Genomic DNA, 16,305 nt, shown 5'->3' on the forward strand with positions numbered 1-16,305 from the left:
CCCCCAACACATCTGGCAGAGCTCGACAGCTGATTATCAAGTTCTCTGTGAGTTTAGAATGGATGCATTAGAGTAGTTGACACTCTAAACTGGGCAGCAGTTGGCAGCTACAGGTGTGAGGTGGGGGAAGCCAAAATTACAGCAGTACTACAGCAGAACTACAGTGGCCCTACAACGAAACTACAGCGGTACTACAGCCGAACTACAGCGGTTCTACAGCTGAACTACAGCGGTACTAAAAGCTACAGGGGTACTACAGCGGAACTCCAGTGGTTCTACAACAAAACTACAGCGGTACTACAGTGGTTCTACAACACAACAACTGTGAGGTGGTACTACAGGGGTACTACAACGAACAGCAGTACTACAGCGGAACTACAGTGGTTCTACAACAAAACTACAGCGGTACTACAGTGGTTCTACAGCAGAACGACAACACATCTACAGCAGTACGAGGATGATTAAAGCCGAGGTGTAATGGAGAAGAGTAGCCTAGGGCACAAACATGTGGAGAACAGCAGCCTACACATCACACGCCCTTCTGAGCACCATCACCCTCTCACACCACATTCTATAAGCCACAAATGATTTACAGATCTGAACGTGAGCCCAAACTTCACGAATCTTGCGCTCACATTCTTCTTCAGAATGTCTTTGGTGTGCTGTGGTTGGCTGCTTCTCCCTCTGACTGACGGCAGACGCTGTCTGCACTTCGGCTCTGTATTGAGCAACCTAGCGAGGCGCGTTCTCCCTTCAACAGCAACGTGAACAAGCCCCAACACGAGGGCGGAGTCTTCCGGGCGCTCCAGACCCTGCCCCCAACACGAGGGCGGAGTCTTTTGGGCGCTCCAGACCCTGCCCCCAACACGAGGGCGGGGTTTTCCGGGCGCTCCAGACCCTGCCCCCAACACGAGGGCGGAGTCTCCCAGCCGCTCCAGACCCTGCCCCCAACACGAGGGCGGAGTCTCCCGGCCACTCCAGACCCCGTCACAATGTCTGGGTGAGGGTGGCGTTCTACTGGGTAGAGATCAGCCGGATGTGCCCCTCCCATCTGGCACACAGGAAGCACGTGGCGCTGGGATGTGATGAAACAGCAGCCCAGACTCCACCCACTCTCCCCCAACACACCTCCCACTCTCCCCCAACACACCTCCCACTCTCCCCCACCGCACCGCACCTCCCACGCTCCCCCAACGCACCTCCCACTCTCCCCCACCGCACCGCACCTCCCACGCTCCCCCAACGCACCGCACCTCCCACGCTCCCCCACCGCACCTCCCACGCTCCCCCAACGCACCTCCCACGCTCCCCCAACGCACCTCCCACGCTCCCCCAACGCACCGCACCTCCCACGCTCCCCCAACGCACCGCACCTCCCACGCTCCCCCAACGCACCGCACCTCCCACGCTCCCCCAACGCACCTCCCACGCTCCCCCAACGCACCTCCCACGCTCCCCCAACGCACCGCACCCCCCACGCTCCCCCAACGCACCGCACCCCCCACGCTCCCCCAACGCACCGCACCTCCCACTCTCCCCCAACACACCTCCCACTCTCCCCCACCGCACCGCACCTCCCACGCTCCCCCAACGCACCTCCCACTCTCCCCCACCGCACCGCACCTCCCACGCTCCCCCAACGCACCTCCCACGCTCCCCCAACGCACCGCACCTCCCACGCTCCCCCAACGCACCGCACCTCCCACGCTCCCCCAACGCACCGCACCTCCCACGCTCCCCCAACGCACCGCACCTCCCACGCTCCCCCAACGCACCGCACCTCCCACGCTCCCCCACCGCACCTCCCACGCTCCCCCACCGCACCTCCCACGCTCCCCCACCGCACCTCCCACTCTCCCCCACCGCACCTCTCACGCTCCCCCAACACACCGCACCTCTCACTCTCCCCCACACGGGGTCTCTCCGTCTCTCTCTGCATAGGCTAGGGTGATATGCATGTCTCTCTCTACCTCCATTTCTCTCTCTCCCCTGTCTCTCTCTCTCTTTTCCCATCTCTCTTTCCCTCCAGTCTCTCTCTCTCTGGTGATGTGTTCTTCCCGCTCATTCTCCGTCAGCTCCTTAACCCCTGAGCATAAAGAGAGTGCCTCGGCTGGCGTCGTCATGGGTTACGGCTTGTGCTCCATGCCGTCTGAATGGTCAGCGGGGGGCTGGAGTCAGATTACACACTAGCTCAGGAATTCATCCCCCTCCTCACTCTCTCTTGGGCACACGTGCGCTCACACACACACACACACGCACGCACACACGCACGCACACACGCACGCACACACGCACGCACACACACACACGCACGCAATGCAAGAAGGCTCTTCCCCTCAGCACAGAGAGAAAGAGGAGATGAAGAAATACTCTTAGGGCAGTCTGAGGGTAACACACACACACACACACACACACACACCCCGAGTGTGTCAATAGAACTTCTCATGTACTGAGGAGATGAGGTCTAAATAATCCCAAAAATTCCAAACACGAACAGGACATTTGTTTTGGGCAAGGTCCAGCGGAAGACCAAAACCATGCAGGAACCGGACCTGCCCCAACAGTCCTGACAGCCACAGCATCTCCCACCAGAAGCACAGTCCAAGTCTGAAACACCCCACTACCCAATCTGGTAAATGAAACCCTGACCACTAACGAACGGCTCCAAGCCGGCAGGGAGGAGGGAGCTTTACCCAGCTGTGATCTTCCTCCTCTCTGACCAGACATCTTAAAAACGGAGTGACAGTGCTCAGGCCTTGATGACATCAGAACGGGAGGGGAGTCCCAGATAACCCATCCCCCCCCCCATCATGCTGCGATTCCCACTCTCCTAAACATCCCACCAAAAAGAGTGTATTTATCATTTCCAGCTACACTTTCAATAAATAAATGAATATAGAAAAAAAAACACCTCCTGGAAATAAATAGTAGGTGCGTGCCAGGATGCTGTGTGCGAGTGTTTGACGGTTATGACCGTGTTTGGGTTACTATTACTAACATAACTGATCCTGGATCTGCTACCTGCGTGTGCTTCAGAAATACTGCTTAAGTGCTACAAAACCAGATACACAGTAAGAGTGCAGGGAATGTGGACAGATGTTAATGATGTATACCTAGTCATACATCAGGGATAAATAAAGTACATGTGTAATATTTAAGGGATGCGAGCTTTGGTTTACATGGTTTGTGAGCCAGTATGAGTGATGATTAGTGAAACAGCAAGAAAACGCCACACTTCAGAAAAGCAAAGCTCATGGACCTCAGCTGTCTGACCCGTGAGACTGTCTGACCTGTGGCCCTGTCTGACCCGTGGCCCTGTCTGACCCGTGAGTCTGGAGTGTGTCTGCTGATGTAGTCATTGTGTTATGCAGCACACCTGTACTCACTGTTGGGTTGTGTGTGTGTGTGTGTGTGTGTGTGTGTGTGTGTGTGTGTGTGTGTGTGTCTCCCAGCACCCAGTCTCTGCCACTCTCCTTTCCACTGTCCCTTCACTTCATTCCAAAGTTTACTCAATGGTTCGCTAACGTCCTTAAACATTTATTAATTTTCTGAGATTTCACCACTCTCAACACCCAGGGAAGTACAGCACTTTAAGAGATTAACTTCTCTTGATTCAAAAGAGATCCTAGAAGATCCTTATCCATGCACTAAATAAAACATAAATCATAAGATCAGTATGAGTTATGGATAGCAGCTCCTTGGTCGGCTGCTAAATCCCCCGTTGCGTCTTCCTGCCCAAACACACCTCAGGAAGGCCAGTAATGGCGGCTGTCCACAGGCTCTCTGTTTAGTTTGGGCCTGACTGGTCCTGGCCCTGCGCTCCAGTGATTTCGGAAGCGTGGCTTCAACCATGTAAACACACCACGGCGCTTGTAAACTCTGTCTTTCCTGTTATCTACTGCTAGTTGGGTATTTGGACCAGAGACTGCATGCCTTTAACCTCATTTTCGGTTCAAAAGCGCGATCAACAAATGGGGGGGGGGGGGGGGGGGTAGACTTGTAAAGACTCATGGCTCATCTGCGACTTGATAAATAACAAACACACACTCACACACACACACACTCACTTCGCAGTTACATGCATGGATACAAACACACTGAATTAATTGCCTCAGACACACGTCCACGGAGAAGCTGTAAGTGCACAGTCACACACGCAGTGACGGTCACACACACACACACAAACGCACTCAGCTGGGCTAAAGGCGTGCGTGAACCAATAAACAAACTCACACTGTAAGCACCACCTCCACCCAGATCCTCTGCATGTGTACCAGGGTTCATCACAAAGGCAGGAGAACCGCCGTTGTGCCATCCGCGCCCACGCTGCCACGCCGCCACGCCGCTAGCCATCCTGTCACTACGCTTCATTTGGCCAGATTAGCAACAGCGATGCACAACGAACATTAACACTCTGCTCCAGCTCGCTGCACTTTACTCAAGTCAAAACCTGGACGTTCACGGTCAGCTCTGGGCTCAGGGTGACAATGGTGGATCTAAATGCACAGTGTGGCCCACAGGGAGTGTGGGTACTGAACCACACCGCAGGAGCTCTGGGTTAATGGACAACATGTCTGACTAGGTCCACTGACTCCATATTTTGTAATCTGTGTGAATGACATAAGTGAGGCCCCAGAGCATGACTGAAGAGGCACAGCACAGACGGACACCCCCCTGAGGTAAAAATGGGGGGGGGGGGGGGGGGGGGGGGGGTCACTGGCTAAACTCTCTTACAGATGCCTTTTTTGTTTCTGAGCATGAGTGGTAAATTTCATCAAATGTGTATTCCATTTACACAGTTACAGCTGCAACTTAAACATGGCTTCCCCAACTTAAACATACATAGCTTGCTGTCCCCGACCAGGAAAGCAAGTAACCGAAGCCACAGTTTGCAGGCCCTGCACCGGCCTGTTCAGCAAAAAAAAAGAATCTCTTTTACTCTGGGGAATCTGTTTCCCACGACTATAAATTATTTGCCCTCAACATAAGGAGCCACATTTTTCTTGCACTGAGCTTAAATAAAATGCTACAACAGTTAGAAACACCAATCTCTTCACAGTCTTCAACTCGTTCCTTTCCCTCAAATGACTCAGACTATCAACATAGTTTCATGTTTTCTGAATCGTCCACATTAAAGGTAATAAATGTATTAGTGTTATTCGGAGTACCACATAAATAAGTGTCAACGTGTTACTGAAATGAGTAATTTGATATTTCGCGCATTAGTACATCCTCTTAGACTGTTCTAATGCTGTCCTGCCATGAAAGCCTTGCAGTAAACCACTTTCAGTTTTGGCCCTGCACCTATTTTTCATTTTGCACGAGAAGTTGAAAGCAGACAGTATATTTGTCTAATCTCTGTTAAAAGCAGATGGTATATTTGTCTAATCTCTGTGTTAAAAGCAGGCAGTATATCTGTCTAATCTCAGTGTTAAAAGCAGGCAGTATATCTGTCTAATCTCAGTGTTAAAAGCAGACGGTATATTTGTCTAATCTGTTAAAAGCAGACGGTATATTTGTCTAATCTGTGTGTTAAAAGCAGACGGTATATTTGTCCAATCTCTCTGTTAAAAGCAGACGGTATATTTGTCCAGTCTCTGTTAAAAGCAGACGGTATATTTGTCTAATCTCTTTGTTAAAAGCAGACGGTATATTTGTCTAATATCTGTTAAAAGCAGACGGTATATTTGTCCAGTCTCTGTGTTAACACACACAACTGTACGGTAGGGAATAATGGTGGTGTGACTGGGGCTTGTGTCACGGCAGCACTAACGGAAGTAGCGGTTATTGTGGTCTCGGTGGCGGATATCGACGTTAAATATCTTTCCCAGAGCGCTATCGCAAGTCTACAGGTTCCCATAACTGGCTGGTTCATCGTGTAAAACCGCGAGGTAGTGCCGGGGTGGGTTATTTAAGCGTGCGGGGCGCTGGTGGAGGTGCGCGGCTGGATCAGTCTGCCATTTCTCCACACACCGCTCACGTCATATTGTCTCGCGGTCATAAAAAAAAGACCATATAACACACGCGCGCGCGCCATATCTGTCTCGAACGAGACGCGCGCGTCTGTGACGAACGCTCACGGTGTGTCGGTTGTCCGGCCGAGCCGCGGTGTGTGTTTGTGAGCGTGGAGCGGATGTGGGAGTGCGGGCTCGGCCCGGCTCGGAGCACCCGGGCCAAAGCCCGACACGTCTGACCTGTCAAAACGTTACGGTGCATCCACGGGCCTGCGAAACCCGACCCGGAGACAACCGAGCCGGAACGGTGTTAAAATGTGCGTTTACGTTAACGAACGACACACACACATACATACACACACAGCATCTGTTCATCACTATCTGAGAAGTAAGATTACATCACCACCGGAGCGCACGGGCAGCGCGCGCGACCGCACGTTCATCTCAACGTTTCCACAAACGCCAACTTACCTTCTCTCGCCTTCAGCAGCACCGTGTTGGCAACAATATTCTCCAGCTCCATCAAAACCCACTCCGACGGTGCCGTGGAAGCCGAAAAAGTAACACAGAGCTCCTCGCTCCTCCCAGCAGAATTAACTAGACGTCCCCCCCCCGTTTGAAAAAAATAATGTCAAATTAAAACCTACACATGTTACACGCGTGACAGACGTATACATGTGCAGCAGCCGCTAAGATGCACGCACGGTTCGGCTCGTTTCTTCCACAGGACGCGTAGGGGCGACATCGCCGGGCGTGAAGAGCGTCGCCGCGCGCCACAGAGTCCCATTAACGCCCGATGTGTTGTAGCGCCGTGCAGGCCGGGCCACACACCCGCCGCTCGTGCAGCCCCGAGCGGAGACGGTGGACTCGCTCCCCCGCCTGTCACCCACCAACGTGCTCGCCTCTCTCTCTGCGCGTAATCACACCAGGGTTGGGTTTCTGCTTTGGGTTGTAATTTTTTTTGGCCCAGTCCCAAGCGGGCATTCCCCCGTGGCTCCGGTCGGATTTTCAGCACGTCCGAGCACACCGTCGCGCGGGCACCTGGAGGAAAAACGGGACGAAAAAGCGGCGACTAGGGCGCGCGGGCCCGGAGAGGCAGCCAGGAGGAGGAGATCAATGGCATATGAGCGTGTTTAGCGGTTGCCATGTTCTTTGCGGCGGCTGCTCTCCAGGAGGAAGGGGGCGTGCTCAAACGCACTTCTGACGCACGGGCCTTGAAGAACGAGCATGCACGGCTATCAAAGGATATTTGATAGCGGTGCATTCATACCTCTCTCCCGCTTTTCCGCTAGGGCGATGTAGTCGAGTGGAATAGCGTAGTCTCGATTTCTGCAGCCTCTAGGTATAGGCTAAGAACCAGCGCCGTTGTAAAATGAACTAAGCAGATTTTTTAGTTTTGTTCCTCGTGTTGGAGTGGTATAGTTCCCAGATTTTAACCATCGATTGCAGAGGTCGAACGTTTGTTTGGATATGTTCTTGTGCCCGTTTTCTTTGTTGAACAGTCTTCTTACAGGCGTCAGACAAATCGGAGCTTTTGAGTCCAAATTCATCTGCACGGTGAATGAACTACTCCCATGTTTAAGCTGCCCGGTGGGACCTTCACGCGTCAGTCAGAATGTCGAGTGCTCCTGTACAATATCATCACCAGCAAACACGTGTATGCTACATCTAATAGTGAGAAAATGGCCTCTTCTCCCCTGACAGTGTTTTTGTACAATCCACGGTTTAGTGTGCTTTTGAGTGTGCTTGACTAGAAAACTGCACGTGATTTAACTGTAGATTCCAGTGCACTCAAATGCCTCACACATTTTTCAATCTCGTGCACTGAATCTGGTGCAACCACCTGCCCAGTGTGGCTGGTGGCAGTTGGCATCACTGGTTCATTGTGAGACTGGTATACATAACTTTGAGCTCTGATTCTTATCACACACTCACCAATGTTCAACAGGATGTTGTGCCATTATAGAATACGCTGTGTAAAACAGCTTCTATGCTGAAGAGCATGTTGCTTGTAGAAGGCTTTAACCACTGCCTGAGTGCATAGCATGAACATACTCTCAGTGTGTAGCACAAGAACCTCTACACTGATAGACACTTTATTAGAAATGTCACCTGAGCAATGGTGAATTTCTGACCACAGAACTGAAACATGCGCTCAACAGTCACTCCCATAATGTTATACTGAAACTCATCCGCCACTCTTAACATCCACCCTAGTCCAGGTGACATCCACCCATGATGAAGATGTTGGCAAGCCCGATTAATGGTGCCAACAGTTGGGATGAAGTTTGCACTTACCTACATTCAGGATGCACAAGACTGGTACCTGTAATGGTAATGAAATGGTCAGGGAGTGAAACATTATTTAGCGTTCGTCAGGCTACTGAGTAAAGAAGTAAGCAAACCGCCCCGGTACCTGGTGAAGTATAAAATACAAAATGCTACAAACATGTTTTTTAGTGACAAAAAATACATTCATTTTGGTTCTGAAGGTGTAATTTAAATAATATACAAAACGTTTTCAGGAATGCCCCTCTTCGATTTGGCGGCACCATGTGGTACATGAAGGAATTACAAAACCAGCCTAGCGCTTGGTTATCCACTAAGCATAAAAGCCAGCATATAGAAGTACATGTTTGCACGAAAAATCTTCAAGTATGTTGAAACAGTAGCAATGAACACAGCACAATGATGGTTACGTGTGTAATTGGATGTTGTCTCAATGTTCAGCCTTCACAGGACTGAACGGACATCAGTAGTCATTAAGAACATGGGGTGGGGGTTCATGTGGCCTTCAACGGATGACCAACCAAAATCACTCAAAGGACATGACATCTGGTCATTACAAAATAGTTTAATAATTGAACAAAAATATTTTCAGTGCTGTATAATGTAATTTTCATGTAGCATACCAACATAAAAGCCACTGTATTCTTATATGGAGAACACAAACACTGACAATGTTCCACCATGCTCAGTGTTCAGCCCAGGAAGGTCTTCTCTGATTGGTCCATCGTCCATTTCCATATGACCTCAGCCATAAACAAAAACTAAAATATGGCGGGCAATCATCACGCCATGTGTGATTTACATAAACCGCTAAAACAAACAAACCAGCCATCATCGCACTCTTTTCTCTGTGATGCTACATCAGAAAGGTCAGATTTGAGTAAAATTTAAATATACCATCACTTCACCCCAAACATAAACATGGGCTGAAACTGAAAAGGGTTGGGGCAACATTTCAAACCTAGGCTCGTTTCAGAAATCATCCAGTGTGTCAGCTTTTGGGATGGACAAGCCTCTCTCCTTCACCGCCTGTAGCTTCAACCTCTCAGACTCCTGCTTAGCCTGCTGCTCCACCCGCTGCTCCTCCAGAATCTCCTCAATAGAAACTCTCTGCAGGATCTGATCACATTCTTTATCAAGGTCCTACATGGGGAAGGGGAGGAACACAACGATTAACCATAACAGCACCACGTGCAAAATTACAATGTAGTCCTCCCAGGCATGACATTAGCGTTGCTTTTCTTTTTATATACACAGACAACAAACGTCAACTTTCCGTGAAAGCCTTTCGAGAGCACGACACACATGGCTGTACTTACTACTTCTCCAAGCAGGACTACATTTTCTCCTCGAACCACAAATATCCCTCGTGGTATGTCTCCGAACTTCTTACCGACGTGGATTCGCTCCACCGTCTGGTGTAAAACTAAATTGGCTGGTTGCAAGACAAAAAAAAAAAAAAAAAAAAAAACCAATTACACAACAGTAAGTTGATAACACCTGTTAATACAAAAGCGTGAATGAAAAACGTATTAAAATGCAAGAATGTCGGGCCAACATACCAAACTGATCTATACTTCTAAGGATTCCGATTAACGTTCTCCCATCTCTGAGCAGAACAAGATGTTTTTCTGAAATAATGGAAATATAAATAATCTCAATTTGTTTTAGTAAATCAAGGTTGATATTTTAGGGCGACCTGGAACAGAATCACATGTTAGAAACGCAACACTTTTTATATGTAATAATCTCTCGACAGGTGAGGTTGAGCAGGTTAAACCACAGTGCAGTAGTTAACACGTAGGGACGCAGCGTGACTCTTATGTACATTCAGAGCATCAATCCTGCCTCAACACACCACACTTGTCTCCGATTTTGTCCGCGGGAATGCCGTTTCTGCAAAAAAAAATTAACTAACTTTAGGAGTCACTTACTATCAATGTCCTCAATGAGGCTGGCGGTCCCTGGCATGTAATTCATTTTGATGTCATTTGGGTGTATTTTGAGCGTAAAGCTTCAAGCCATAAAGCATTTGAAATATGTTTTCTTATTCCGCAGGAAGTCGCTCGGTTGGAAGTGTTTCCGGGTGAATTTACCCTTTAAAGCCGCTTACAATTATTTATTCCGCTGGCTCGCGCATGCGGGCGCATAGTGGCCCAAAATTCTGGACACGGCGCTGTCCTTCAAAATAAAAGTCTAGTACGTTTTTATAAGAAAATTAATTCTCTCAGTTAACGCTGTTTTCTGTACTACACTGCAGCTCGCTTACGTCTGATTTTCAGCTGCCACATATAAGCGTGTCTGTGCTGATTGGTGATTGGTTGTTTGGCTTATCCCTGTGCTGCGCTGTGATTGGTCGTGTGACATATCCTGCGCTGCTCTGTGATTGGCTGTCCGGCCTGTTCGTCACCGGTCGTCAGATTTGACAAGTAGCACTAGTAAAATGTCTGAGCGCGCGAGGCAAACCGAAACGGTCTCGCTGACGCGCGCGAGGAACGGCGGTTTTATGTAAGCGCGAGTCGCGGAGACATCAAACCCGAGGGAGCGGCGTGAAGCCGCACGGGCAGCGGCGCGAAGCGACCACACACACACACCGGACTCAGCACACGTCCGAATCAATGAGCGAGCGCCGTTAAAGCCGCGGATGGCGTACGACTCGGCACGCGGCGACAGGAGCGGCGAGGGCGCGTGGCTGATGCACCAGCAGCTGCAGTCCGACCCCAAAACGGCCTGGAGTCCCGGATACGGCGCGGAGAGCGACGGGTGGGGCGGCGCCATGGTGAGTGCGCGAGCGCGGCAGTAGCTAGGGAGCTCGCGAGGGACGTTAGCTGGCGAGCTAACTGGGTTAGCTGGCGTGCTAACTGGGCTAACTGCTCCGTACCGGGAGGAGCCGCGTTCCGTCGGTACTCGTGGACCGTTATGACGGGGACGGGGTCGCCGGGTGGGGTGAGTGAGGCGTCGGTACCGGCGGTGTCCGTGCTGTAGGCTCCGACCGTTAGGCACTCGGTCCGCACGCGCTCCGTTAGCTCGCGCCCTGTCGCTTGGCTAACGGCGGCCGAGTCGGTCCGGTCTGTCGCTCGTCCGGCCTCCAGTCGCAGCCGCCACCCGGAGTAACAACGGACTCGACACTAAACGTGAAGTTTGCGGTGATTTTACGGTCCTCAGTTTCAGAAGTAACGACCGAGCGAGGAAATAATCACCGTGTTGTAACTTTGTTTTGTCCAAATTGTTTATTTCACTACAACGTTGTAGAACACGAGGCCCGTTTTCCAGTGCGCAGTAACTTCAGTGTTTTTATCACTGTCTCATTTGCAGGACTCTGCTCCTTACTCTGGCTACCCCGGGTACTGGTACTCCCACACAGCGGCGCCCTACGGGAACACGTACCCGTCAGGAACGGAGGTCAACGGCCAGGCTGCGTACAACCCACAGGTACAGCACCGCCACCGACCTCCTCACTGAACTTCTCATTATTTAAAATGCAGTTACGAAGCAGGACTGGGGGGTGTCTGTTTCCAGGCGATGTCCGGCTACCCCAACGGGGTGTACAGCCCAGGGCAGTACACGGCCGGCGTGATGCACCCCTCCAGCCCCTTCTACTGTGGCGATCAGCTGTCGCCCAGGCAGCCGCAGTATCACGGTCAGGGCTGCCCCGATCGGGCTCCGGCGTGCACTTCTCAGCCTCACTACCCTGGGGTAGGTGCCAGTGTCGGGTGTGCAGGTGTGAATGCAGGAGGCACAGGCCTTGATATACGAGGAGGGGAGAATGTGTTTGACCACGTGAAAACAATGCACGAAAACCACCACACCATTAGCTGGGGAGGATGAACTAACTAACCCCAGCAAAGCAAAGGGAGACCAGACAGACACAGGTCTGCCCCAACATCCTCTTTATGTATAATCAGGGCTTTAAATGTTGGTGAGAAGTCAGTACACAGCTCTGGGGGATGTTAATATGGGACGTTAAAATGTCTCTCCTGACATTTGTTTTCTTTGGTGTTGGAGCCAATAGGCCGTGTGTGTGTGTGTGTGTGTGTGTGTGTCTGTCTGTCTGTCTCTGTCTGTCTGAAGCCATCCTGCTCCCAACACTGTCTTCTGTTTCACTGTCTGCAGGCTCCTGGTTACCCCCCCGGCTCGTACCCACACTATGGAGAAGGATGTACCCCTAATCCCCCTTACCCAGCCCAGCCTCCCTTGCACTCCCGCCCCCAACCTGATGCCTGGGGCCCCTCTGGGGGCTACAGCCCCGCCCCTCCCCAGCAGCAGTGGCCTCCGGGCACCCCACCGCCTCCACCTCACGGGCCCTACACCAACCATGTACGGCCTGCCCACCCTCCGCCCTGGAGAGGGCCTGCACCTCCGCCCTACGAACACAAGGTATCTGCCTCTCTGCAGAAGGGCGGAGCTGTCTGAACCAGCGCATGTCTTTAAACTTTAATGGAAGTGATAAGGTGACGGATGCATGCTGAAAGTGTGGGTGGAGACTCCTTTATCAGAATGTGTGGACTAGTGAAAGATGGCGTACCACTGATGGGGGTGCTGTGGTGATGGTTGCTGATGGTTATTTCTCTCTGGCATGTGCACACGCACATATATATATATATAAATAATGTGTGTGTGTATGTATGTACACACATTGATGATGCTTAACAGAGGTTAAAACAAGCATATTCCAGATGACCTTCACTGACCTTCTTTTACTTTTTAACCTTTTCCAACCTTCCCATTGGCTCTTTTCCACTTCGATTTGTTTAAATCTGCATGTCAGAGGAAATTGTTTACATTTATATATGGTCCTTTTAGTTAGTAGTTGAACATGGTTAAGCAGTAATGCTTTGGAGCAGAAGTAAGTTTGGTCATACTACCACACAGTAGTAACGGATGGTGGAGGATGTTTGTTGTAACGCAGTGGCATCGTTTGTCTGTAAATCTTCTCAGGAGCCTCCATATCCAGGTCCGCCCCACCTGCACCCCCGTAACCAGCCGTCAGGATCCAGACCTCGGCCGGGCACCCCTGGTCCAAACTCGGCCCCGACCAAGCCTGCTGAGTTCAGTGCTCCTCCGCACATCTACAGCAAAACGCCCTCTTCTGGTGGAGGAGGGAAGGGCGGCCCCGAAGCCAGACCTGCTCAGAGTGAGCCGCTCGCTCCGGCCGGCCAGCAGGGACCACCCACCCCTACCATGTGTGATAATCCTGGGCTGGCTCGTGTCCAGCAGGTCCTGGCCAGAGTCCAGCTGCTCCACGAGGACGTGGATGAGTTTGTGGGCAAAAAGACGGACAAAAGCTACCGGTACCTGGAGGAGCTTCTGACAAAAGAACTCCTGGTGCTAGACTCGGTGGAGACCAACGGGCAGGACGCAATCCGGCATGCGCGGAAAGAGGCCGTGCAGAAGATTCAGGCCATCCTGGACCACCTGGAGAAGAAGGCTTTCTAGAGGCAGACTGAGAGGGAGGGGGCAGAGCTGGGGGGGGGGGAGGGGGCCTGGAGTGGCACTTGGTTTGTTTGGACTTTTGTTTTGAAATTTTTTTGTTTGGGCTTTTGTGCGTGTGGATGTGTCTTTTTGTTTAAAGAAAGTGCTGCTAGATTCTGTGAGGTGGTGTGTAGTTGCCAGTACGTATAGATGTTTGTATCCATCTGTGTCCGTTCCCTGTTGGTCTTTGTGCCATACACATGGGTCACGTTAAACTGATTTGGGTCCTGCTGCAAATGATCAGATGTCTGCCGTTCATGTTATTTAAACCTGCCTTTAATGAGTGATGTGAACAGCACCGAATCCGTTCCACATCCAGCACTGAGTGAACTTCTCCATGTCACTTTGCTCATGGATGTTTTAATGTCCACAGCAGTATCATGGGGCAGATTCTCAACCAAGAAGACTTGTTCCTTCTCACTTCTGCCCCACACAAATGTACCAACCTTTCTATTGAGATTAGTGCACAGAAATGCCTGTACCCTGTCGGAGAGCAACAGAAACAGAATTGCTTGGTCAGCGTCGGGCGTCATTAAGAGGATTTGACCAGTCACGACGAACATTAATATACATCACAGTCCCAGGATATGTGGGCATGTTTGTTTTTTACCCAGAATTCTCTGTTGTCTCTTTCCTAAAGTAGCCCATCGATGCTTGGCGAGGACCTTGTCAGATCGGCAGCACAACACATCTGTGTGTGTGTGTGTGTGTGTGTGTGTGTGTGTGTGTGCGCGCGTGTGTGTGCGTGCCGCAGTATGTGCACCAGTGGACTGATGGACACGTGGAAATATTGGTCACCACTCTCAAATCAGCCAGTCTCTGCTTTCATTTCAGTGTTTCTCCTACCAGTTACCCTGCATGCTTTTCTTGTTTCTGGACCTGACTTGTCCACAGTCCATGGTGATGGAGGTGTTGGTTGCCCCGCCCCAGACCCCGCCCCTGCCTCCACCCTGCTCCGTCTCCTGGACCTCAGTGCTCAAGTCCTGAGGTGGCCAGTTCTTCCTGGGAGTTTGCTGAACATTAGATTTGTAATCATCTTTTTGTCTTCTCTGTTGGATGGTGTCCTGTGCATTGACTAAACTTTTTTGCTGAACTTCAAGTTGGACATTTTTGTGAGTCTTTCACAGTATCCTGAGTCAGAAGAGATCGAAGAGCTTGGAACTCTTTTACTGGGTTAGCTGGTAGAAGGCTGTGCTTCGCCCCAAACCCCCAGCCCCGCCCCCTCAGAGCTGTCTTTAGGGGTCATCATTCCTCCCTTTTTTCTTCTTGACCTCCACACTCAATGCTCAGCACGTTTTAGGACATGAACACGCCTCTCAGTTCAGCAATACTCACAGGCCTTTTGAGTAGGGTTTGCATAGACTTTAAGATTTTATTTCTTCTTAATTTGTTTGTGTAATGGTCGTTGAAAGCACTCTTGCTGTGTTTGTGTGAACTCCAGATAGACAGGGTCCACTCTTCTCTAGGCCTCTCAGTGGTGTTCACACACTTTTGGCATTTTTTTAAACAAATATAAAATTTGAAAGTCAAGTTATATTAAGGAGCATGGACAGAGAAGATTGAGCATCCTCACACTTTCTTAAAAAAAAAAGAAAATAAAAAAATTCAACAACAATAATACCAATAATAATAATACCTGAATATTTGATACTTTGCACCAAAGTCCCATTGGTCCTGGGCCGTTCCAGAGCTCTTCCTCCAGTCAGGATGTTTGCTAAAGGTTAGAGTGCCATATTCTCCACAGGTGCTTCTCATATCTGGTTAAGTAATATACTGAAGTAATGAGTTGAAGGTGCCCGAATTATTGACTTCTGCATGTAATTAAGTCTGATTTGTTTTGTGTTTGTGTGTGTTCTTTTTCTGTTTCTCTGTAATTCTGTAAAATCTCATTATATAAACCAGAAATTGTATATTAGATGAAGCTTTACACAACAGAGTATATTTGTATAACTTGTATATAGAGAACACACGAAATTCTAAATAGGACCAAAACCTGCTTGCTGAGGTCTCTGATGTAATGCATGTTTTTGAACACAAGATGGGGCTGCTATCCCTAATTGTCTAGGACTGCATAAGGTCTGATAGGTTACTCACAATAAACATTAATGACCTTGACCTAATGGTTGGTGGCTTACTATTGGTTCAAACCAAGTTAGAGATGCCTCACCAATTTGGCCCATTGTCCATCCCAGTCTCTGCAGATTAAGGTTAGATAGCAGACATGTTCAGGTCGCCGTAGCTTTTTAAAGACTTTTCCCTGTCAGGTGTTAAATTTAGTCTTTTGTAGTTATTTGCAGTCTAGGCTAAGGCTTGATCTGATGGACTGGTTCAGACTGAGTGTCCCTGCCCACACACATCAGCCCTTTTGCTCGTTTGTCTGCTGGGTATACAGGTTCAGGGTTTGTCCACAGGTTTGTCCTGTGCTGTTGTGCACCCAGGGTTGGAGACATGCAGGGTCTGAGTCCAGCTCCACCTTGGCTGCTACTGTCCGGGATCAGCAGGGACACCCAGAGCGCTGGTCAAAAAAAGATTCAGATCAAATATCATATATCAAGTTAGTTCCAACAACCAGTCAACAGCAGGTGGCAAT

The 16,305-nt window shown here is 50.2% G+C and overlaps 3 protein-coding genes across 7 annotated transcripts in view; 1 reads left to right on the top strand and 2 right to left on the bottom strand.

The window, feature by feature from the left end:
• Positions 1-7,179, bottom strand: part of grk5l (G protein-coupled receptor kinase 5 like) — a 51,006-nt gene extending 43,827 nt beyond the window's left edge. For 2 of the 4 annotated variants that reach the window (XM_077003239.1, XM_077003237.1), the window contains exon 1: positions 6,426-7,179. In XM_077003239.1, coding sequence (XP_076859354.1) covers positions 6,426-6,477 — 52 coding nt within the window. In that variant the 5' untranslated portion in view covers positions 6,478-7,179. The remainder of the gene's footprint in view (positions 1-6,425) is intronic. The other 2 variants (XM_077003241.1, XM_077003240.1) reach the window with 2 other exon arrangements.
• A 1,609-nt stretch (positions 7,180-8,788) lies between these two features.
• Positions 8,789-10,548, bottom strand: lsm1 (LSM1, U6 small nuclear RNA associated). Its single transcript, XM_077003246.1, has 4 exons — positions 10,178-10,548; positions 9,806-9,874; positions 9,563-9,678; positions 8,789-9,386 (listed from the first exon to the last, which is right to left on the bottom strand). The coding sequence occupies exons 1-4, from the start codon at positions 10,221-10,223 to the stop codon at positions 9,216-9,218; spliced, it is 402 nt and encodes a 133-aa protein (XP_076859361.1). The 5' UTR covers positions 10,224-10,548; the 3' UTR covers positions 8,789-9,215.
• An 89-nt stretch (positions 10,549-10,637) lies between these two features.
• bag4 (BCL2 associated athanogene 4) lies at positions 10,638-15,830 on the top strand. Of its 2 annotated transcripts, none has more exons than XM_077003243.1 (5): positions 10,638-11,022; positions 11,559-11,675; positions 11,763-11,939; positions 12,357-12,620; positions 13,182-15,830. In XM_077003243.1, exons 1-5 carry the CDS (start codon positions 10,888-10,890, stop codon positions 13,677-13,679), a joined length of 1,191 nt encoding a protein of 396 aa, XP_076859358.1. In that variant the 5' UTR covers positions 10,638-10,887; the 3' UTR covers positions 13,680-15,830. The 2 variants fall into 2 exon arrangements, with proteins under 2 accessions (XP_076859358.1, XP_076859359.1); XM_077003244.1 differs by lacking the exon at positions 10,638-11,022 and adding an exon at positions 11,066-11,189.
• The last annotated feature ends 475 nt before the right edge of the window (positions 15,831-16,305 follow it).

This window comes from Brachyhypopomus gauderio, chromosome 4, assembly GCF_052324685.1.
Source record: "Brachyhypopomus gauderio isolate BG-103 chromosome 4, BGAUD_0.2, whole genome shotgun sequence".
Taxonomy (NCBI): domain Eukaryota; kingdom Metazoa; phylum Chordata; class Actinopteri; order Gymnotiformes; family Hypopomidae; genus Brachyhypopomus; species Brachyhypopomus gauderio.